General features: G+C 44.5%; 1 protein-coding gene across 5 annotated transcripts in view; it reads left to right on the top strand.

Moving 5' to 3' along the window:
* Positions 1–217: 217 nt before the first annotated feature.
* The window catches only part of CUNH11orf80 (chromosome unknown C11orf80 homolog), a 92,390-nt gene continuing 68,458 nt past the window's right edge, over positions 218–24,149 (top strand). For 2 of the 5 annotated variants that reach the window (XM_033207663.1, XM_033207662.1), the window contains exons 1-3: positions 218–374; positions 3,437–3,575; positions 14,961–15,014. In XM_033207663.1, the coding sequence (XP_033063554.1) occupies positions 345–374; positions 3,437–3,575; positions 14,961–15,014 (223 nt within the window). In that variant the 5' untranslated portion in view covers positions 218–344. Of the gene's footprint in view, positions 375–3,436; positions 3,576–12,730; positions 12,764–14,960; positions 15,015–24,149 lie in introns of those variants that run through there. The other 3 variants (XM_033207664.1, XM_033207665.1, XM_033207666.1) reach the window with 3 other exon arrangements.

The following is a 24,149-nucleotide window of genomic DNA, read 5'->3' as shown; positions in this document are numbered from 1 at the left end:
TCCCGCTTGCCTCCAGCCTCAGCCGCCTCTCGCGGGCTCTTCCCCGCCCAGAACCGCCCACCTGCGGGCCCACTAGCACCAGCGGCGCTCACAGGCTCTAGGCGGCTCCCGGCGGCGGCTCCTGGCCTCGGGGCGGTGCAGCGTCGAGTGCGCAAGCGCGGCGGTAGGTGGGCGGAACGTGCGCGCGCGACCTGCGCGCGCGGGTAGGAACGGGCTTGTGCAGCCGGGCGTAGGCGTAGGCGTGGGCGTGGGCACTGGAGGAGTTCCAAGCCCGAGCTGAGGAGGGGGCGGCGGCCGCGGGCGGGCACCCTTCGACTGGGCGTTGCCGCTATTCCCTGCGCGGCATGGAGGGGACGGCCGTGGCCGTGTTCGAGGTGATGCCGGGAAGGGAGAGAAAGCGGAGGACACTTTCTGAGGAGACGGGCTTTGTGAGGAGACCGCGAAGTTTGGGCAGAGGGGTCGGGCGTCGCCTAAGGTGAAGGAGGAAGGTTCGGGAATCGAGGCCCGTCTCCCACGGGGAAGCGAGGAAGTAGGAGCAGATGAGGGCTCTCGCTCGCGGGGTACTCTGGGTGGGGGGGAACGACGCCTTCTCCAGCGGACGGCTTAGAAGGCTGCGGCGTTTACCGAGTACCGGCGGACACCCAGAGGCAGAGCCTGACGCAGCCTCGGAGGTGCCCGCCGGAGTCCGGCACTTTCCATGCGCCGGGTGCTGGGAGGGGGCGCGGAAAGAAGGAAAGGAAAGGTGCAAGCCCTGGGGTGGGGTGGGGGAATCGGGGCGCCAGAGCAGAGGCAAGGAGGGACCCAGTGCAGACCGGGAGCAAGGGAGACAACTCCGGTGCAGGTGCAGGTTTCTGGGTTTGGAGCAGCTGGACGTGAAAGGGCGAGGTTCAGAGGCCACACCTGTGCTTGGGGAGCTGCTCTGGAAGAGGGCACTGAGCACCTGGCGCCGGCCACGCCCCGTGTGCTCATTTCATTACCCACTCTCACCGCCGGTGCCCAATGAGACGCTGAGCTGCAGTTTGTGAGGGGTACTGTGCAGGTGACAGAAGCACAGGCTCTGAGGGCACCTGAGAGAGTGCCCCCGGGCGTCCTGCCTGTTTGTTGTCATCAAAGAAGGCTGCGGGATTCCATTTTACGAATAACAGAATCTAAGCTAGAACCCAGGGCGCTGACTCGTAGGCCAGTGTTCTTTTCCCAACTGCGCTGTCATTACCGATATGGGAATATCTTTGGGGTTTTTGTTTGTTTGTTTGTTTGTTTTTTGAGACAGAGTCTGGCTCTGTTGCCCAGGCTGGAATGCAGTGGCGTGATTCCCGCTCACCACAACCTCCGCCTCCCGGGTTCAAGAGATTCTCCTGTGTCAGCCTACCGAGTAGCTGGGGTTACAAGCGCTCACCACCACACCTGGCTCATTTTTGTGTTTGTAGTAGACACAGGTTTTCACCATGTTGGCCAGGCTGGTCTTGAACTTCTGACCTCAAGTGATCCCTCCGCCTCCCCAAGTGCTGGTACCCGCGTGAGCCACCGTACCCGACCCGATATGAGAATATCGTAACAGGACGTGTGAAGGAAGAGTTAGACTCTACATGTACCTGGAAACCATTCTTGTTAACTGGTACAAATGAGGATCTTAGTTCCCAGATCTCCCTGCCTTTAAAAAGGGAGTAATAATTTTCCTTGTGTTGCCTCCCTGTAAAAGAAAAAAATCTGTTTGCATGAATAATAATGGGAGTTGGCTGGTTGCGGTGGGTAGCCTGTATTCCCAGCACTTTGGGAGGCGGAGGCGGGCAGATCACTTGAAATCAGGAGTTCAAGACAATCCTGGCCAACATGAGGAAACTCCGTCTCTGCAAAAAATACAAAAATTAGTGGTGGCTCACGTCTGTAATCCCAGCACTTTGGGAGGCTGAGGCAGGTGGATCACCTGAGGTCCAGAGTTCGAGACCAGCCTGACCAAAATGGAGAAACCCCGTCACTACTAAAAATACAAAATTAGCCAGGCGTGGTGTCACATACCTGTAATCCCAGCTACTTGGGAGGCTGAGGCAGAAGAATTGCTTGAACACGGGGGTCGCAGGTGTTTGGCACATCAGGTATTCAAATCCAGGTATGGAGTGCAGTGGCCTGATCAGGACTCACTTCAGCCTCAACCTTCTGGGCTCAAGAGATCCTCCTGCCTCAGCCTCCCCAGTGGCTGAGACCACAGGCACACACCACCACGCTGGGCTAATTTTTGTTGTTGTTAGTAGAGATAAGGTCTCAGTATGTTGTCCAGGCTGATCTCCAACTGGTGAGCTCAAATGATCCTCCGACCCCGGCCTCCCAAAGTGCTGGGATTACAGGCGTAAGCTACCACGCAGGGCAGCATTAGCACTCTTTTTTTTTTTTTGAGATGGAGTTTCGCTCTGTCGCCCGGGCTGGAGTGCAGTGGCCGGATCTCGGCTCACTGCAAGCTCCACCTCCCGGGTTCACGCCATTCTCCTGCCTCAGCCTCCTGAGTAGCTGGGACTACAGGCGCCCACCACCTCGCCCGGCTAGTTTTTTGTATTTTTTTAGTAGAGACGGGGTTTCACCGTGTTAGCCAGGATGGTCTCGATCTCCTGACCTCGTGATCCGCCCGTCTCGGCCTCCCAAAGTGCTGGGATTACAGGCTTGAGCCACCGCGCCCGGCCAACACTCTTAAATAGTATTCTGACCCTCAAAAGTGTTGATTTAATGAAAGATTAAGATGATTCATAACCAGATGTCACTCTTTTTTTTTTTTTTTGAGACGGAGTCTCGCTCTGTCGCCCAGGCTGGAGTGCAGTGGCTGGATCTCAGCTCACTGCAAGCTCCGCCTCCCGGGTTTACGCCATTCTCCTGCCTCAACCTCCCGAGTAGCTGGGACTACAGGCGCCCGCCACCTCGCCCGGCTAGTTTTTTTTGTATTTTTTAGTAGAGACGGGGTTTCACCGTGTTAGCCAGGATGGTCTCGATCTCCTGACCTCGTGATCCGCCCGTCTCGGCCTCCCAAAGTGCTGGGATTACAGGCTTGAGCCACCGCGCCCGGCCCAGATGTCACTCTTATTCATAGTCTTCATGTTGGCTTTTATTTGGGGCAGGAAAAAAGAAACAAGAAAAACAAACTCCCACTTAATTTTTCCCTAATTATTATTTCCAGATGAATTTATCTTCTGAATAAAGGAATGTATTGTCTCAATTTCCTGTCTTACGGGGCATTGTGTTGAGTTTCACTGTCTCCTTTCTTATGTCATTCTCCTAGCTATTTATTTTGTTTAGACATAACACTCTGAACAAACCTAAATCTGACATTTTAGAAGCAAGAATACAATTTTTGGGGGAAATTAGAGTTACTAATTTAGCTGGGTCGTAGAGATATATTATTACTGTGATTTCTAAAGAATATTATGTTTTCTTTGAATTGTGCTCTTTTCAGATTTTGAGATTTTTAATAATTCACTGGAAGTGTAACATAGATGTATCAAAGGGAGCATTGCTAGAAGGGCAGCTAGAGATTTCCATAGAAGGATTACATTCTAAGCACCAAGCAAATGCTCTTCATTGTGTAACAACTAGTAAGTAGAGAAAGAAAAAATACTGATTTTCTGTCTCTTTTGTCATGGTTTATGTCGTAGCTTATTTAAAAATTTCAATTAGTCATAATCTTTTATGTTATTCCAGGATTGTTTCATAATTATAAAATGAAATGATTATGTAATAAGTATCTGGTGGTAGATTTACAAATGTATCATACAGGAAAGGTGAGTAGAATGACTCTTACCATAGATTATTTATTTTACTGGTTTAAGTTAAAATTGCTCCAAAACAATCTTATTTTTCTCTTGATTTTAACCTACTTTTTCACAGCAAAATTGTATTACATTGAGCTTTACCTACTTTTTTTTTCCAAGTGTAAATTTTGGCAGTTGCAAAAAAAAAAAATTATGAATAGTGCATACTTCATTCTTTCTTTTTTTTTTTTTTTTTTTTTTTTTCTGAGACGGAGTCTCGCTCTGTTGCCCGGGCTGGAGTGCAGTGGCCGGATCTCAGCTCACTGCAAGCTCCGCCTCCCAGGTTTATGCCATTCTCCTGCCTCAGCCTCCCGAGTAGCTGGGACTACAGGCGCCCGCCACCTCGCCCGGCTAGTTTTTTTTTTTTTTGTATTTTTTAGTAGAGACGGGGTTTCACTGTGTTAGCCAGGATGGTCTCGATGTCCTGACCTCGTGATCCGCCCGTCTCGGCCTCCCAAAGTGCTGGGATTACAGGCTTGAGCCACCGCGCCCGGCCGAATAGTGCATACTTCAATAATCATGACCTGTGATTAGTTTGAAAATATCTCTTCCGTTTGGCTTTCATGCTTTTATCATTTTTGCCTGTTGTCTTGAGGGAAACCTGATGCATTAAGTGGCTCTGAAACATGAATTTTCTCAAATTTGAAGATTTAGCTTTTTTGTGTGGTGTGTGTGTGTGTGTGTGTGTGTGTGTAGGTTTATTGAAGGGTATTTTGGAATGAAGTTGTCCTTTCAGGCTTAGAGAAGTTACTTGGGCATCAAGTTGAGATTGGATAGTAAACTAGGCTTTACAAGACATTTGCTTACCTGAACAGGAATGACCTGTCTTCTCTTTGTATGTTAATATTAAACATTTTCAAGAGCAGTATGACAGGTTGGTTTGCTCTTACTCTGCATGAACTCCACTCTGGCAGGGTTCCCACTACTCATGAGGGAAATGCTTGGCTACATGTCTAGGGTGATGGTTGGTCTCTGTGTGGTTGTAATAATCTAATCCAATAAACTGGCCAGGTTAGCAAGGTTGATTTAATTCAAAGCAAAGGACTTCAGCCACGATAGTTTTTGGCAAGAAGCTCAATTCTGCATTTTGAGCCTAATGAACTTCTTTAGCCCACCTAGAATAGGGGGCATTTCTTTTCTCTTTATTGTTTCTGAGCTTTACATAATTATGGTTATAATTATTTATTTATTTAGAGGTGGAGTCGCACTCTGTCGCCCAGGCTGCAGTGCAGTGGCGCAATCTGGGCTCACTGCAACCTGTGCCTCCTGGGTTCAAGCGGTTCTTCTGCCTCAGTCTCCTGAGTAGCTGAGATTACAGGTGGCTGCCACCATGCCTAGCTAATTTTTTTTTTGTATTTTTAATAGAGATGGGGGTTTCACCATGGTGGCCAGGCTGGTCTCAAACTCCTGACCTCAAGTGATCCGCCTGCCTCAGCCTCCTAAAGGGCTGGGATTACAAACATGAGCTACTGCATCCAGCCTATGTTTATATATATATATTTTTTGGTAGGAAACATGGTGATACATGCTTGATAAAAAACATTACAGAGACATATATTGTGGAGAGTGAGACTTTCTACACATCTCACCCCTTGAGATGATTATTAACATTCAGTATATATTCTAGATTTTCCTTTTTTTCCCCTCTTGCCAAGGATAATCTATCTTCTAGATTTTTCTATGCATATGTTCATAGTTATTAATATCAATTTTTTAAAACTAGGACTATACTATACATATGACTGTGCTATGTACCAGTGCTTTGTGGGCAGCATTTCATGTTAGCATAAGGGATCTATTTCATTTTTTTTGTAAAAGTACATTTATTTAGTTTTAATTTTTGTCAGTTATACACACATGGTTTTGGCTGGGTGTAGTGGCTCATGCCTATAATCCTAGCACTTTGGGAGTCTGGGGTGGGCGGATCACATGAGGTCAGGGGTTCGAGATCAGCTGTCCAACGTGGGGAAGCCCTGTCTCTACTGAAAATATAAAAATTAGCAGGGTGTGGTAACACACGCCTGTAATCCCAGCTACTTGGGAGGCTGAGGCATGAGAATCACTTGAACCTGGGAGGCAGAGGTTGCAGTGAGCCAAGATCTCGCCACTGCACTCCAGCCTGGGTGACAGAATGAGACTCCATCTCAAACAAAACAAAAAACCCGACAGTACCCTGCTTGCTTCCCCCATCTCCCCCTTCCCATCTTTCTCCCTCCTAGAGGCTAATACTTTTAACTCTCTTAATTATTTAATATTTATCTTCGATCTAAGTAACATGTTTGTTTGTGTTGTTATATCCTTTTTTTTTTTTTTAATTTTCAAATAGGGTCTCACTCTGTCACCCAGGCTGGAGTTCACTGGCATAATCATAGCTCACTGTAACCTTAAATGCCTGGGCTCAAATGATCCTCCTAACTCAGCCTCCTGAGTAGCTAGGACTACAGGCATGTGCTACCATGCCTGGTTGTTATATTTTTGTATTTTTGTAGAGACAGGGTCTCTTGGTATGTTGCCCAGGCTGGTCTCAAACTCCTGGGCTCAAGCAGTCCTCTCACTTTGGCCTTCCAAAGTGCTGGGATTGCAGGTGTTAGCCACCGTGCCTGGCCAAGATGTTATTTATTTATTTATTTATTTATTTTGAGACAGGGTCTTTCTCTGTCACCCAGGCTGGACTGCAGTGGTGCAGTCACTGCTCACTGCAGCCTTGACCTCCTGGGCTCAGGTGATCCTACCACCTCAGCCTCCCGAGTAGCTGGGACTACACACACGTGCTACCATGCCTGACTAATTTTTGTTTTGTTTTGTTTTTGTGTTTTGAGACAAAGTCTCGCTTTGTCGCCAGGTTGGAATACAGTGACGTGATCTTGGCTCACTGCAACATCTGCCTCCCAGATTCAAGCGATTCTCCTTTCTCAGTCTCCCAAGTAGCTAGGACTACAGGTGTGCACCACCACGCCCAGCTAATTTTTGTATTTTTAGTAGAGACCAGGTTTCACTACGTTGGCCAGGATGGTCTCAATCTGTTGACCTCGTGATCCACCCACCTCTGCCTCCCAAAGTGCTGGGATTACAGGTGTGAGTCACCGTGCCCAGCCAACAAATTTTTTTTTTTTTTATGCAGATGAGGTCTCCCTATGTTGCCCAGGCTGGTCTTGAAGTCCTGGACTGAAGCAATCCACCTGCCTCAGCCTCCCAAAGTGCTGGAATTATAAGCATGAGCCGTTGTGCTCAGCCCTAAATTGTTATATCTTGATCTTCCTTTTTATAGGCATTTATTGATTTTCCGCCATAAAGGATGACAGCTCTCTTTAATATCTTCACCTCTACCATGTGTCTTTCTTTTAATATAATTTTCCAACCATGTAGATCAATATTTACTTGTTATTATGACCATTAAATGCAGTTTAGCCATATAGAAAACTTTGATTACTTTTCTTTATAATTTCCCTTCAGTTAATACTTAATTTGTTTTCTGTTTTTATCATCTAGTCGACTCCCAAACTTCCAGCATTTGTCTAAATCTACTCAGTATATTCCAGTACATCAGATAATATATCAGTTTCATCCTCCTGAAAAACTCTTTTCCAGTGTTTCCTGACCTGCTCTAATTTTGACTTGATGCCTTTTGTATCTGGTGCACAGCTGTTGTCTTGGAATCTTCCCTTCATTCAGAGTGTTTCTGTAGTTTTTTCTCTTGCATTAGATTTTGTGCTTCCGGAATCCCCCTCTCTTTTTTTTTTTTTCTTGGCTTATTCCTTGCTTTTTCCTTATGGATCTTTCCTGATGGATCTCAGGGTCCAGCAGCTTCCTTGGAAAGAGTGTTTGGAAGGTAAATTTCTTGAGACCTTACATCTCTGAAAACATCTCCACACATACCCTAATTGATAGTGTGGCCATATAGGATTCTAAGCCAGAATTCATTTTTCTTTCAGAATTTTGATGACATTGCAGCATTATTTTCTAACTTCAGGTGTTGCTATTGAAAATTGTAAAAATCTTTCTGATTGCTCTGTATGTGACCTGTTTTTTCTTTTTTCTTCCCCTCTCTGTAAGCTTTTATTTTTATTTTTTTTGAGATGGAGTTTCACTCTGTCACCCAGGGTGGAGTGTAGTGGCATGATCTCGGCTCACTGCAACCTCCGCCTCCCAGGTTCAAGTGATTCTTCTTCCTCAGCCTCCCAAGTAGCTGGGATTACAGGCATGTGCCACCATGCCCAGCTAATTTTTGTATTTTTACTAGAGTCAGGGTTTCACCAGGCTGGTCTCGAACTCCTGACCTCAAGCGATCTACCCACCTCGGCCTCCCAAAGTACTGGGATTACAAGCATGAGCCACCATTCCTGGCCTCTCTCTAAGCTTTTAGAATCTTCTCTCTCTTTTTTTTTTTTTGAGATGGAGTCTCGCTCTGTCGCCCAGGCTGGAGTGCAGTGGCCGGATCTCAGCTCACTGCAAGCTCTGCCTCCTGGGTTTACGCCATTCTCCTGCCTCAGCATCCTGAGTGGCTGGGACTACAGGCGCCCGCCACCTCACCCGGCTAGTTTTTTGTGTTTTTTAGTAGAGACGGGGTTTCACCGTGTTAGCAGGATGGTCTCGATCTCCTGACCTCGTGATCTGCCCGTCTCGGCCTCCCAAAGTGCTGGGATTACAGGCTTGAGCCACCGCGCCCAGCCTAGAATCTTCTCTTTATCTTAGTATTAATTACAGTAAATAAGGGTAGGTGCTATAACAAATAAACCCTAAAATCTCAATGACTTGGCCAGGCACGGTGGCTCATGCCTGTAATCCTAGCACTTTGGGAGGCTGAGGCAGGTGGATTGCCTGAGCTCAGGAGTTTGAGACCAGCCTGGGCAACACAGTGAAACCCCATCTCTACTAAAATACAAAAACTTAGCGGGCGTGGCGGCATGCGCCTGTAGTCCCAGCTACTCAGGAGGCTGAGGCAGGAGAATTGCTTGAACCCCGAGGCGGAGGTTGCAGTGAGTCAAGATCACACCACTGCACTCCAGCCTGGGTGACAGAGTGAGACTCTAACAAAACAACAACAACAACAACAACAAAAAACTCGGTGGCTTAACACAGAAAATGTTTGGTTTTCTTGTATCTCACAGTGAGATGAATGTGTGTATGCAGGCAAGCAGGCAAGTATCTTGTTCTATGCTATTTCTGTCTTGGGGGTGTATCCTTCTCTAGGTCCTCTAAGTTCATTCAGCTGAGGATGGGAAAAGTGAGCAAAGCTTATAAATGGAAGACTTCTATGGGGTAGGCTCAGGAATTATGTATATTACTACTGCTCATGTTCTATTGGCGAGGACTTAGTCTTTTATTTTTTATTTATTTTTTTTTTGAGTCAGAGTCTTGCTCTGTCACTCAGGCTGAAGTGCAGTGGTGCGATCTCGGCTCATTGCAAGCTCTGCCTCCTGGGTTCATGCCATTCTGCTGCCTCAGACTCCCGAGTAGCTGGGACTACAGGTGCCCGCCACCGCGCCTGGCTAATTTTTTGTATTTTTAGTAGAGACACGGTTTCACTGGGTTAGCCAGGATGGTCTTGATCTCCTGACCTCGTGATCCACCTGTCTTGGCCTCCCAAAGTGCTGGGATTACAGGCTTGAGCCACCACACCTGGCCATATTTTTATGTTTTTTAAGACAGAGTCTCACTCTGTTGCTGCAGTGAAGTAGCACAATCTCAGCTCACTGCGACCTCCATCTCCCGGGTTCAAGCAATTCTCCTGCCTCAGCCTCCTTAGTAGCTAGGATTGCAGGTGTTAGCCACCACACCCAGCTAATTTTTGTATTTTTTAGAGTTTCATCACGTTGGCTAGGCTGGTCTCGAACTCCTGACCTCAGGTGATCCGCCCAGCTCAGCCTCTCAAAGTGCTGGGATTACAGGCATGAGCCACCACGTCTGGCCAACCAGGACTTAGTCTTATTGCCACAGCCGTGCAATTGCAAGGAAGACTGAAAAATGTAGTTAAATAATGTGTTCAGGAAGAAGGAGAATGGGGTATTTGTTTGTGAGTACTAGCAGGCTCTGCTGTGGTCTCCACTGTCACAATGATGTGCCTGGGTGTGGGTGTGTTTTCAGACATTGTGCTCAGCACTCAGCAGGACTTTTAAATCTGGAAACCCTTGTCCTTTGGTTCTGGGAAATTTTCCCTTGTATTCTCTCTCTCTCTCTTTTTTTTTTTCTTTTGAGACCGAGTCTCACTCTGTCACCCAGGCTGGAGTGCAGTGGTGCGATCTCTGCTCACTACAAGCTCCACCTCCTGGGTTCACGCCGTTCTCCTGCCTCAGCCTCCCGAGTAGCTGGGACTACAGGTGACCACCACCATGCCCGACTAATTTTTTGTGTTTTTAGTAGAGACGGGGTTTCACCGTGTTAGCCAGGATGGTCTCAATCTCCTGACCTCGTGATCCACCCGCCTCAGCCTCCCAAAGTGCTGGGATTACAGGTGTGAGCCACCGCGCCCGGCCTCTTTTTTTTTCCCCCTTTCTGGAAGTTCTATTATTTAGATATTAGATTTCCTAGACTGGTTCTTTTTCCTTTTTAAAATCGTTTCTCTCCTAATTTTTATCTCTTCTACTTTCTAGGCATTATCTCATCTTTTTGAGTTTATAAAGATGTTTTTTTAAGTTTTCTTTTCTCCACCTAGTTCCTGTTTCCCTTGTATTGCTTTTCTTACTCAGTCGGGTGTCTGTTTTCATGTTGGAAGCTTTCTTCAAATATCTTAAAATTATTGATTGCTCATTTTTAAGAGAGACTTTAAAACTGATTTGAAATCGTTAGCATCACTGAAAGGTGATCTAATTGAGCTTTTAACTGGGGAACTTTCTCTTCTCTTCAATATCAATATCTTTAGGTCTTTGCTCTTGGAATGGCCAGATCTTTCAGTCTCCTACCAAGTCGGTAAAAGCCAGACTTGATTCTGGGAATGAGAGAGAAAGGGGGGTGTTGGGTATCTCAGCATTCAGGGATTCTGTTCACTAACTCCACTTGTTTTTAGTACAACTTTGATTCTCATCCCAAAGATCGACACCTGGACCATTTTGAAGTATCTTCTCCCCAGTCCACGCAAAAGTTAGGGAGGAGCCAATCCCTTGAATGCTGAGTGGAGGAGGGAATCTAAAGATTTATTTAGGCCGGTCGCGGTGGCTCACACCTGTAATCCCAGCACTTTGGGAGGCCGAGGCAGGTGCATCACAAGGTCAGGAGATCGAGACCATCCTGGCTAACACGGTGAAACCCCGTCTCTACTAAAAATACAAAAAATTAGCCGGGCGCGGTGGTGGGCGCCTGTGGTCTCAGCTACTTGGGAGGCTGAGGCAGCAGAATGGTGTAAACCCGGGAGGCGGAGCTTGCAGTGAGCTGAGATCCTGCCACTGCACTCCAGCCTGGGCGACAGAGCGAGACTCTGTCTCAAAAAAAAAAAAGAAAAGATTTATTTAAATTCATTTTTCAACTGACTCTTCTTAATTTATCTTCTACCTCACTCATACATTCAGAGGTTCCGATACTGCCATGCCTGAGTCTTTCCCTAAACACTTTCCTACTAGTTGTTCTGCTTTGTAGTTTCTAGTTTTTTGTTTTTTGTTTTTTTTGAGATAGAGTCTCACTCTGTCACCCAGGGTGGGGGTGCAGTGGTGTGATATCAGCTCACTTCAACTTCTGCTTCCCGGGTTCAAGAGATTCTCCTGTCTCAGCCTCCTGAGTAGCTGGGACTATAGGCGTGTGCCACCATGCCCGGCTAGATTTTGTATTTTTAGTAGAGACGGTTTCACCGTGTCAGCCAGGCTGGTGTCGAACTCCTAACCTCAGGTGATCCACCTGCCTCGGTCTCCCAAAGTGCTAAGATTACAGGCATGAGCCACTGCACTTGGCCTGTAGTGTCTAGATTTTTATTACAATCATGTTTGTCTCTTGTTTTCTATCCTTGTGGGTTGATGCCCTTAAAAATCTCTTCTCTTTTCTATTATTTTATTGAGGTTTCAGGAGGGAATGAAAATAAATTGTGTGTGTGTTCAATCAGCCACCTGCCTGGAACTGTGCAGTGGTATCTTGTAAGTTTGGTTTGAAATCTCTGTTCTCTAGGGCTGCTGTAACAAAGTACCACAAACTGGATAGCTTGAAACAAAATATATTTTCTCACAGTTCTGGAGGCTAGAAGTCCAAAATCAAGGTCTTAGTAGGGTTAGTTCCTTCTGGAGGCTCAGAAATCTGTTCCATGCCTCTCTCCTAGCTTTTGGTGGTTGCTGACAATCCTTGGTATTTCTTAGATTGTAGATGTATCACTCCCTGCCTTCACATGACATTCTCCTCTGTATTTCTCTCTTTCTTCACATGGCCTTCTTACAAAGACACCAGTCATTGGATTCAGGACTACCCTAATCCAGTCTTAACTTGATTGCATCTATTTCCAAATAAAGTCATAGACACTGGGGCTACTACTTAAAACTATCTTTTGGGGGACATAGTTCAACCCACAACAAACTAGCAAATTTGATATCTGAGATGATTCATCTATCAGAAGCTGAGAGATGACTAGTTTTTTTTCCATCAGTAATTATTGAAGGCTTTAACAAATATGATTTTCATGATGTTTCCCAAAATGTATGCCACAGAATATTTATATGAGTTATAAGAAAGGGGTTATGTAGTCATTTAAATTTGGGAAGTGTTAGTTAAAATGAATTTTTAAACTGTAGGTCTATTCAGGACCTCTCATATACCAGTGTGGACTGTGAAACATACTGTTTGGGAAATGCTACATACAGTTAACCTCCTTCCCTTTTTTTTTCTCAAGACAGAGTCTCGCTGTGTTACCCAGGCTGGAGTGCAATAGCACGGTCTCGGCTCACTGCAACCTCCACCTCCCAGGTTCAAGTGATTCTCGTGCTTCTGCCCCCGACCCTGGCCCCCACCGGCCCCACTAGCTGGGATTACAGATGCCCACCACCACGCCCAGCTAATTATGGGTGAGGAGTGCTTCCACCTGCTCCACATCCTATCCAGCCCTCAGTTTTCAGTTATACTTCTAATGCTTTTATATAAAAGCAATAAAATTCTATCCTCCAGATACAAAGATGACAGTAGAGACTTATCTATAAAATACGTATTTTAAAGCAAGCATTCCCCCAAATCCCCTCTATAGAACAGAAGATTATCTTTTTCAAACAATGTAAACAAAATTTTTTTCTGAAATGGGGCCTTGCTCTGTGTTGCCCAGGCTGGAGTGCAGTGGTGCCATCACAGCTCACTACAACCTGTTTCCCCGGCTGAGCTGATCCTCCCACCTCAGCCTCCTGAATAGCTGGACTACAGGTGTGTGCCACCACGACCAGCTAATTTTTTTATTTTTTTGTAGAGATGGGGTTTTGTGATATTACCCAGGCTGGTCTTGAATTCCTGAGCTCAAAAGATCTACCCACCTCAGCCTCCCAGAGTGCTGGGATTACAGGCGTGAACCACCATGCCTGGCCAAAAGATGGTCTTTATAAAGGGGAGGGTGGGGGATGGGGGTGGGTGCAGGCATGATGGCTCACGCCTGTAATCCCAGCACTTTGGGAGGCCGAGACAGGTGGATTGCTTAAGGTCAGGAGTTCGAGACCAGCCTGGCCAACATAGTGAAACTTCATCTCTACTAAAACTATAAAAATTAGTCGGGCATGGTGGCTCACGCCTATAGTCCCAGCTACTCAGGAGGCTGAGGCAGGAGAATCGCATGAACCTGGAAGGCAGAGGTTGCAGTGAGCCGAGATTGCACCACTTCACTCCAGCCTGGGCGACAGAGAGACTCTCTCAATTGAAAAAACAAAACAAAACACAAAAGACTATCTTTTGTTAAATGTTCTAGCTGCTTGGACTTAGGCCTTTGGAAGTGTGTATCATTTATCCAGAATCACTTAAAATCTGGAAATCTAGAGCATTACTATCCAATAAAACTTTTCGTGATGATGGAAATGTTCTCTATCTCCTATTTAGCAGACTAGCCATTAGCTGTATGTGGCTATGGAGCACTTGAAATGTGGCTAATGTGACTGAGGAACTAAAATTTTTTTTTTTTTGAGACAGAGTTTTGCTCTGGTCGCCCAGGCTGGAGTGCAATGGCACGATCTCAGCTCACTGCAACCTCTGCCTCCTGGGTTCAAGCGATTCTCCTGCCTCAGTCTCCGAAGTAACCAGGATTACAGGTGTCCACCACCATGCCCAGCGAATTTTTGTTGTTTTTAGTAGAGACGGGATTTCACCATGTTGGCCAGGCTGGTCTCAAACTCCTGACCTCAGGTGATCCACCCACCTTGGCCTCCCAAAGTGCTGGGATTACAGGTGTGAGCCACCATACCCGGCTGGAACTAAATTTCTAATTTAATTTAGCTAAATGTAAATAGCCACATGTAGTTTCTGGCTACTGAACTGGACAGCAGTTTACAGAATGATGTTGCCTCTCACTCTAGTTCCATGATTCTCAACCTTTTTTCCCTGCTTGAAAGATGCACATTTTCTGAGGGATAGATATATTTCTATTGGATCCTATGGCAATGATTCTTAGATTCTGAACTATGAGGTCACGTTTCTCTGGGGAAGGGCATATTCAGTTTGAAAATAAAAAGCCTCTAGGTAGTTCTGATCTTTTTGTCCCCTTCTTGGTGCCTGCTTCCTTATTCACTGTCTGCCCTGAAGAATTATTGCTCTAAAATTTCTAATATTTATAGTTAGAACTCTAGGTAAGAGAATTCTTACCTGATAGCCTGGTATTTTCTATTTAAGGGTAAAGTTGATTAAAAGAAGAGCCAAAGTTTTAATTGAATCTTATATTAGGATATGAGTTATTGACATGATATATTCTGATTACTAGCTGCAATTTTCAGTCTTCGCATAATCTTTTTCTGTCAAGTAGAGTATCATCCAAAGAGGCAGTCCTGATGTTGATTGTGGGTGGATGTTGAATATAGGTGAAAAGACTTGCTATTTGGTTATCTCTAAGAAGGTATTTTTCTCCAAAACAGTCATTGGACCATTATAGTGTTTCTTCGATGTTTCCATTTTTACCAAACTTATTAGTAGTGGTCACTTTTCAAATGTTCTGTGTCTATAAGCAGTTTTTTAGACTCCCATTTGATTCTTTCAGTAGAATACATTTACTTATTTGTGATATTTCTTTGTTTCTTACAGTTGCTTCTGCAGGAAGCCTTTTTGGTGGCATGGTCCTCAAGAAGTTCCTAAAAGGTAAAGAATTACCTAACTTCCATGAGTCTGACTTTCTCCCAACAATTAATTTGATATTTTCTGAAACAAATTTATATTGAAAGAAAGAGTTGACAGATTTATAAATACAAATATAGGACACCCACTTAAATTTGAATTTCAGATAAATAATAATTTTTTAACATAATTATGTCTCATGCAGTACTTTATCCTACATTTTATCTGGCTTCTTTACTAAAAGATGATCTATTAATATAAAACTGTATAGCATTGACAAGATACCTAGATCACTGTAGCTTTTCTGTATACTCTCTCTACAACTTCAGAGAAAATTTTCCCAGATGTAAAATAAAAATTTTAGTAGATATTTGTTTCTATCTACTTCAAAGAAAGAACGTGTGGAGAATGCTTTTACTATAAATGGTTGACTAGCAGTAATAATGTTTTCCACATTATATGCCAAAGTTGGTATGGTTTAGGAATTTTTGCTGACCTTAGTTTTAAGAATTTATTTATTTATTTATTTATTTATTTATTGAGATGGAGTCTCACTCTGTCACCCATGCTGTAGTGCAGTGGTGCGATCTTGGCTTACTGCAACCTCTGCCTCCTGGGTTCAAGCAATTCTCCTGACTCAGCCTCCTGAGTAGTCCTGGGACTATAGGTGCATGCCACCATGCCCGGCTAATTTTTTGTATTTTAGTAGAGACGGGGTATCACTATGTTCATCACTGTGTTGCCCAGGCTGATCTCGAACTCCTGAGCTCAGGCAATCCGCCTGCCTCAGCCTCCCAAAATGCTGGAATACAGGTGTGAGCCACTGTGCCTGGCAGAATTTCTTTGTATTTTTTTTTTGACTTAAGAATACTCTGCAAGCCGAAGGCCATAACATTTATTTTAAGGAGGCCAAAATGATCTTAGAACTCTAATGCTTTCATTTTTATTTCTTATGGTTGTTTGCTTCGTAAGTATTATCCATTGGCCTATTTTTTCCTAATGAATTGTTAATTTACGAGTTTTACAGAATAATTTTTTTTTTTTTTTTTTTTTTTTTTTTTGAGACGGAGTCTCGCTCTGTCGCCCGGGCTGGAGTGCAGTGGCCAGATCTCAGCTCACTGCAAGCTCCGCCTCCCGGGTTTACGCCATTCTCCTGCCTCAGTCTCCGTAGTAGCTGGGACTACAGGCGCCCGCCACCTCGCCCGGCTAGTTTTTTTGGTATTTTTAGTAGAGAGGGGGTTTCACCGTGTTAGCCAGGATGGTCTCGATCTTCTGACCTCATGATCCGCCCGTCTCGGCCTCCCAAAGTGCTGGGATTACAGGCTTGAGCCACCGCGCCCGGCCAGAGTAATTTTTTAAAACAAACTTTCCCAGACTAAATCTGGAATATTAGTAGATTTTTAAAAGTTTGCATCTGTCCTTGCTTTAAGAAAATATACTGTGGCCAGGCCCAGTGGCTCATGCCTGTAATCCCAGCACTTTGGGAGGCCAAGGCAGGCGAATCACCTAGGTCAGGAGTTCAAGACTGGTCAACGTGATGAAACCTCATCTCTACTAAAAATACAAAAATTAGCCAGGCATGGTGGTGCACGCCTATCTATAGTCCTAGCTACTTGATGGGGCTGAGGCAGAAGAATCACTTGAACCCAGGAGGTAGAGGCTGCAGTGAGTCAAGATCATGCCATTGCACTCCAGGGTGACAGAGTAAGAGTCTGTCTCAAAAAAAAAAGGAAAAGAAAAGAAAAGAAAACATACTGTGTATTAAAATGGCAACAACTGGCCAGGCACAGTGGCTCATGCCTGTAATCCCAGCACTTTAAGGAGGCCAAGGCAGGCGGATTGCTTGATCCAGTAGAACTTTTTGGAGTTCAAGACCAGTCTAGCACCATCATGAGACTCCCTCTCTACAAAAAAAAAAAAAAAAAAAATTAGCCAGGCATGGTGGTGCACAGCTATAGTCCTGTAGTCCCAGCTACTTAGAAGACTGAGGCGGGAAGATTGCTTGAGCCTGGGAGGTCAAGGCTGTAGTAAGCCGTGATCACACACCACTGTACTCCAGCCTGGGAGACAGCAAGACTTGGTCACAAACAAAAAAATGGGAGCAACCAAAAAGCTACATTGGAAAGGTATAATGTTATAAAATAAATGTTTATGAAATGTATTACCATTTTTTAATGACAAGTTTTCTTCGTGCTTTGTAAAATGCAAATCAATTAAAATTTAAATTTATACCCAAATTTATAGCAACTCAATTATTAAAGCACCTTTCTTTTTTTTTGGAGGACATAAACCCATTTTTTTTTTTTTTTGAGACAGAGTCTCGCTCTGTCGCCCAGGCTGGAGTGCAGTGGCCGGATCTCAGCTCACTGCAAGCTCCGCCTCCCGGGTTTATGCCATTCTCCTGCCTCAGCCTCCCCAGTAGCTGGGACTACAGGCGCCCGCCACCTTGCCCGGCTGGTTTTTTGTATTTTTTAGTAGAGACGGGGTTTCACTGTGTTAGCCAGGATGGTCTTGATCTCCTGACCTCGTGATCCGCCCGTCTTGGCCTCCCAAAGTGCTAGGATTACAGGCTTGAGCCACCGCGCCCGGCCATAAACCCATTTTATTGTCTATCGTGTTATACAAAAATCTAGAAACAATCGATTTGTATAGAAAAAAATTATAGGGCGGGTGCGGTGTCTCATGCCTGTAATCCCAGCACTTTGGGAGGCTGAGGTGGGCGGATCACAAGGTCAGGAGATCAAGACCATCCTGGCTAACACTGTGAAACCCCATCTCTACTAAAAATACAAAAAATTAGCCGGGCGTGGTGGCGGGCGCCTGTAGCCCTAGCTACTTGGGAGGCTGAGGCAGGAGAATGGCGTAAACCCAGGAGGCGGAGCTTGCAGTGAGCCAAGATAGCGCCACTGCACTCCAGCCTGGGCGACAGAGCAAGAGACTCCGTCTCAAAAATAAAGAAAGAAAAAAAAAGATAGTAAATGAGTGTGCAAAACATAGAATTTAAATTTGGTATTTTTTCTCCATGATATTAGGATGATAATCCTTTCAAAGCACATGTCTAGCTTCATAGTAGGATGTGTTCACTGGAAAGCCATAAAACTATGGCTTTCAGTGTCTGTCTGCTCTACTGGCTCTTGACAAAACTTTTGAGGTCTTCAAGAAAAGTAATGTACGCCTGGTGCTCTGGGGCTGTGCTGAGCTCCACCAACTCATCTGCAAAAGTGTTGTCCACCCCTTGGTCCGCAAGGAAATCCATCAGGTGGTAATATAAGGCCCAGTCCAGGGAATCTGTTTTGAGTGTATAATTAGTATCCTTACATTCAAACTCACTAGTGGACTGAAAGCTAACTTCCCTGATAGAGAAGATGTCGCTCAGCCTCCTCTTGTCCAACCTCATCAGGATCTTCTTGCCATCATTCTTTATAACTTCAACCACGAAATGGGGAGTTGATGTCAATTCAGGTTCTTCAACCTTCTGCCCTTGGGAGGGTTCCTCCTCATCATCAAATGTTGGTGGGATGCTGTTGTTAATGTTGAAAGTGACAGTGATCTTTTTCCCCCTGGCAACTTTCCGCACTAATTTAGCATCTGTCCCATTCAGTTCCGGCTCCGAAACTCCAGACATCTTAGGAAGGGTTTTATGCTTCTGTATTTTCCTTTCCTCCTTAATTTCATCACTCAGGAAATCAGTAAAAGCTTTGTCTCCTTCGCACGCCGCACCCCCAGCCGCAGGCTCAGTGCCCGCGAGGCGGCAGGAGGCCGGGCCGCCGAACCCATGCAAACTGAGCAGCCCAACGGGCCGGGCGCACAGCGGGGCGCGGGCTACAGGCACAGGCGGTGTGGAGGCCAGCGGCGCAGAAGCCCAGCACATGGGGCACGCAGCGCCGCAGTGACAGCATGGTGGAAAGGACCGCGAACACGTGCGGGTGCAAAGGACAACCCAGGGCTATGCGCCCAAAGTACCCTTTTCTTTTCTTTTTTTTTTTTTTTTGAGGTGGAGTCTCGCTTTGTCGCCCAGGCTGGAGAGCAGTGGCTAGATCGTGGCTCACTGCAATCTTCCGCCTCCTGGGTTAAAGCGATTCTCCTGTCTTAACCTCCTGAGTAGCTGGGATTATAGGTGTGCACCACCACACCCAGCTAATTTTTGCATTTTTAGTAGAGACAGGGTTTCACCATGTTGGTCAGGCTGGCCTCGAACTCCTGATCTCGTGATCCGCCCGCCTCGGCCTTCCAAAGTGCTGGGATTATAGGCGTGAGCCACCGTGTCCGGCCAGTATCTTTCTTTATCTTGGTCATATCAAAGAAAACAAACTATTTTTACAACTCAGTTGCAAGATGAATACTCTAAAGACAGAAATATATAGGAAACAATTCAACCTTTCGAAACTTCTTTTCTGAAGTAATTTTTAATTGAAGGATGGAGACAGGCCAGGTGAAGTGTCCCACACCTATAATGCCAGCGCTTTGGGAGGACAAGATGGAAGGATCGCTTGAGCCCAGTAGTTAGAGACTAGCCTGGGCAATATATTGAGATACCCATCTCTACAAAAAATTAAAAAATTAGCCATGCGTGGTGGCGCATACCTGTAGTCCCAGCTACTCAGGTGGCTGAGGCAGAATTGTTTGTACCCAGGCATTTGAGGCTGCAGTGAGCTATGATCACGCCACTGTGCTCCAGCCTGGGTGACAAAGTAAGACTGTTTCTAAAATAAAAAATGAGGACTTAAAAATGCTTGCTTGCTAAATGAAGTGATCAGAGGTATTCCCCTTTTCCTTTGTAAATTGTCTTGGCCCTCTGAATCTACCTTCCAACTGTCTGTATCCTTGGACATTTAACAGACTTCTGCTTTTGCTCTGTGACCCTAATTTTGTTTAGGTTCTACCTGGTGTGAGTACATTAATTTTTTTTTTTTTTTGAACGCATTTAAAAACTAATTGTGGAAGAAAAGTAAACAAAAAAAATGAGATTTTAGACATTATTATTATTATTTTGTAGAGATGAGGTCTCACTATGTTGCCCAGGCTGGTCCTGAACTCCTGGGCTCAAGCAGTCCTCCCACCTCGGCCTTCCAAAATGCTGGGATTACAGGCATGAGCCACTGCACCTGTCCTGTTACTATTTTTGAGACAGAGCCTTGCTCTGTCACCCAGCTGGGGTGTAGTGGTGTGATCATGGCTCACTGCAACCCCAAGCTCCTGGGCTTGAGCTGTCCTCCAGCCTCAGCCTCTTGAGTAGCTAGGGTCACATGTGCACACCTCCATGCCCAGTTACTTTTTAAATTTTTTTCTAAAGATGGGATCTCACTTTGTTGCCCTAACTGGTCTCAAACTCCTGGCTGGTCTCAAGCTCTCATGCAGTAGCCTCCCAAAACACTGGGATTACGAGTGTGAGCCACCCTGCCCAGCTAAGATTTTTATTTTAGCTCCAGAACATTCTGTATTTGGTAAGAATGTTCTGCCTTTAGTATTAATCACAATGATGATTTATTGAGCATTTACTATGCATTAGGCCTTGTGCTCGACTTAAAGACGGTTATAGTAGTGAACAAGATAGATTTGGTTTCTCCCTTTATGCCCATACTGAAGATATCTTAATTACTCTATTCTATTGCCTCCTTAAGCTTATGCCTAGAAGAAAGGGAACATCAGCTATTGTCCTGAAGAGTTTGCTCTGATTCTGAGACTTTTGGGAGATCTGAATCCAAGTTCAAGAATCATGGGCTGACTGCCTTCAAAACATCTAGATTATTTATAAGTTTTTCCTTACTCTTCATTTTTGAATTACTGTCTTTGGGTTGATGCAGAGAAGGGAAAGATCATTCCTAGTGGCCCTGCTCCAGTTAATATCTGTGAAATTGCTTTGAAAGATGTGAAAATCGGCCAGGCACGGTGGCTCATGCCTGTAATCCCAAGCGCTTTGGGAGACCAAGGCGGGAGGATCACAAGGTCAGGAGTTTAAGACCAGCCTGGTCAACGTAGTGAAACCCCGTCTCTACTAAAAATACAAAAAAAAATTAGCTGGGGGTGGTGGTGGACACCTGTAATCCCAGCTACTTGGGAGGCTGAGGCAGGAGAATCGCTTGAACCCAGGAGGTGATGTAGTGAGCTGAGATCATGCCACTGCACTCCAGCTCCGGCGACAGTGCAAGACTCCGTCTCCAAAAAAAAAAAAAAAAAAAAAAAAAAAAAAAAAAAAAAAAGAAGTGAAAATCTGACTAAAATCCCAGCACTGTGGGAGGCTGAGGTAGGCAGATTGCTTGAGCCTTGGGCAACATGGTGAAACCCCATCTCTACAAAAAATACGAAAATCAGCCAGGCATGTGAAAATCAGCTGAGCATGCCTGCAGTCCCAGCTACTGAGGGCTGAGGCAGGAGATCCATTTGAGCCCAGGAGGTCAAGTCTGCAGTGAGCTGTGATTGCGCCACTGCACTACAGCCTTGGTGACAAGAGTGAGATCTTGTCTCAAAAGAAAAAAAAAAAACTATATAAATAAAAGGGAATATATTATTAGCACTAGGGAAGGAGATAGGAGCATTCCCTGCAAAATAAACCCACACTTAATATGCTTGTACAAGGAGTGGTCAGATCATATATAAGGCTATTCGTTTGACTAATGTTTGTGAAAATGCTTTGAGAAAAGTGAAAAGCCATGTAACTACAAGGGAATAGTTTTATTATCATTGTTACTCTTAGGGAGTGGGTATTGAGTTGAGTATCATTTATGGAATAACCACATATTATGCCGGTACTACAAACTCTAGACAATTTTTGTCATGGTGACTTAGTTTTAATTGAACTGTTATTTTAAAAACTCAAAGCAATTTCATTTAATCCTTATTGTGATAAATTGTGAGTAGCTAACACTTTGTACAAAGAGGAAGTACTGCACATCAAGTACACGATTAAAATTGAATCATTTGCTCATGGTCAATCACATTTAGTAGCCAACTGCAGCCTAAGTCTTCTCTCCAGCTGTTAGGGCTCTTAATATTAACCTCCACTCAATAATGCTACTTACTCTTTTTGTTTGTTTGTTTTTGAGACGAAGTCTCACTCTTGTCACCCAGGCTGGAGTGCAGTGGCGGGATCTTGGCTCACTGTAACCTCTGCCTCCTAGGTTCAAGAAATTCTCCTGCCTCAGCCTCCGAAGTAGCTGGGATTACAAGCGCCTGCCACCATAGCCAGCTAATTTTTATATTTTTAGTAGAGTTGGGATTTCACCATGTTGGCCAGGCTTGTCTCGAACTCCTAACCTCAGGTGATCCGCCCGCCTCAGCCTCCCAAAGTGCTGGGATTACAGGCGTGAGCCACCATGCCTGGCCTAGTTATTCTTACTAATTAGTAACAAAAATTACTCAGTGAACCTCACAAAGGAAATTGGTGAAGACTAAGACAGGAATCCCTTAGCTCCCTGGTTTATGCACTATTAATTATGCCTTTTTTACTGTTATTATTTAGAGATTCTGACACTATTAAACTAGTAGCAAGCTGCTTTAAATTGCTCCATTTACTGATCTTTCACTGTTTAATTAGCTTCATCAGGAAGTCTCTGGCAGCTGGATTCATTACTCATCAGTTTTCTAGATGCTAAAAAATTATATATTTATACAAAATTAATATATCTCTGAATTCAGTTTATGTTGTCTTCATTATTTGGCTGATTTCTCTCAGTGTCTAAAACAAGTGGTCTGATCCCTCTTCAGGGGAGCTGAACTGTTGAAGAACTATCAGCTTCAGTTTCCTTTACTCTTCAGTCTATTCTACCAGGGTTGTATCCAGGTACTTTTTTCTCTGGATCTGGAATACTTTAGATCAATTCCTGTACAAAATAGGCTCATATTTCTGGGTATTTTATTTATGCTGGATTAACAAACAATGACCGTTGTAATCTCCTTACTCACCTACTTCTCTACTGGTTTATTTTCTCTTTTTTCCCCTTTCTTCTCTAGTCCTTAACTATTTATGCTTTTATTCAGTAAACTTTTATTGAAACATCTACCTTGCCACAAAGAAGTCACAGGAAATAGAGGCAGCTTTGCAAATAAAATGCAGTGTGATTAGTACTGTAATGGAGGTGTAAGTTCAAAGAGCTTCTCTCATAACCCAGAGGATATTCCCCAAAGTTCAGTCACTAAGGTGCCTTTCTTCCCTTCATTATTCTGCATCATTATTCTACATTCAATTCAGACAGCTTTTCTACTTTTTTTTTTTTTTTGAGACGGAGTCTTGCTCTGTCGCCCAGGCTGGAGTGCAGTGGCCGGATCTCAGCTCACTGCAAGCTCCACCTCCTGGGTTTACGCCATTCTCCTGCCTCAGCCTCCGTAATAGCTGGGACTACAGGCGCCCGCCACCTCGCCCGGCTAGTTTTTTTGTATTTTTAGTAGAGACGGGGTTTCACCGTGTTAGCCAGGATGGTCTTGATCTCCTGACCTCGTGATCTGCGCGTCTCGGCCTCCCAAAGTGCTGGGATTACAGGCTTGAGCCACCGTGCCCGGCCTCTACTTTTAAGACTTTAACTAACATTAACTATGCTGATGAGACTTATTTTTCCCCCTCTTGATCACTGACACATCTCCTAAACTCCAAAGGAATAGCTTTGAATGTCAATTAGGCTGTTCCATTTGAGAGTTCCTCTGAAATATCATGTGTAACATGTCTAAAATAGGGTTCATTTTCTTGAAATGAACTTACTGTATAATGTCTGCATTCCTTTCAGTGATATTGACATACTCATAATTCTCCAGTGTTAAAAATCTTGGTTTTTATGGTGGGGGAGGGGTTTCTCCTTTTTTGTTTCCTCATTATGTAATTGATTTTTTGTTAATTCTGCCTTTATAATATATAATTCTTATTAATTTAAACATAGCTTACATTCTTCCTTTTAGTGATTCCTTATTTATTATTATATTAGGTCTGAGTACCTCAGGCCAGATTTAAGGCCTTCTCTCAAGAGGATAGGCCCCTCTACTTTGAAGAATAATGCCCATTAAGATAGATAAGTTCTTAATGTGTTTAAAAAATTGTCACTGTGTCATACTAAATGTGTACTACTAGTCTGCGTTGAATACTTATCCACGTAGGTATAATTCCATTTATATATTCATTTATGTGTATACTTATCCATTTATATAGAACTGTTTCTATCATAAATGTCTGTC

The sequence above is a fragment of the Trachypithecus francoisi genome, unplaced genomic scaffold (assembly GCF_009764315.1).
Source record: "Trachypithecus francoisi isolate TF-2019V2 unplaced genomic scaffold, Tfra_2.0 Lachesis_group8, whole genome shotgun sequence".
Classification (NCBI taxonomy): Eukaryota; Metazoa; Chordata; class Mammalia; order Primates; family Cercopithecidae; genus Trachypithecus; species Trachypithecus francoisi.
This window is presented reverse-complemented; position numbering and strand designations above follow the sequence as displayed.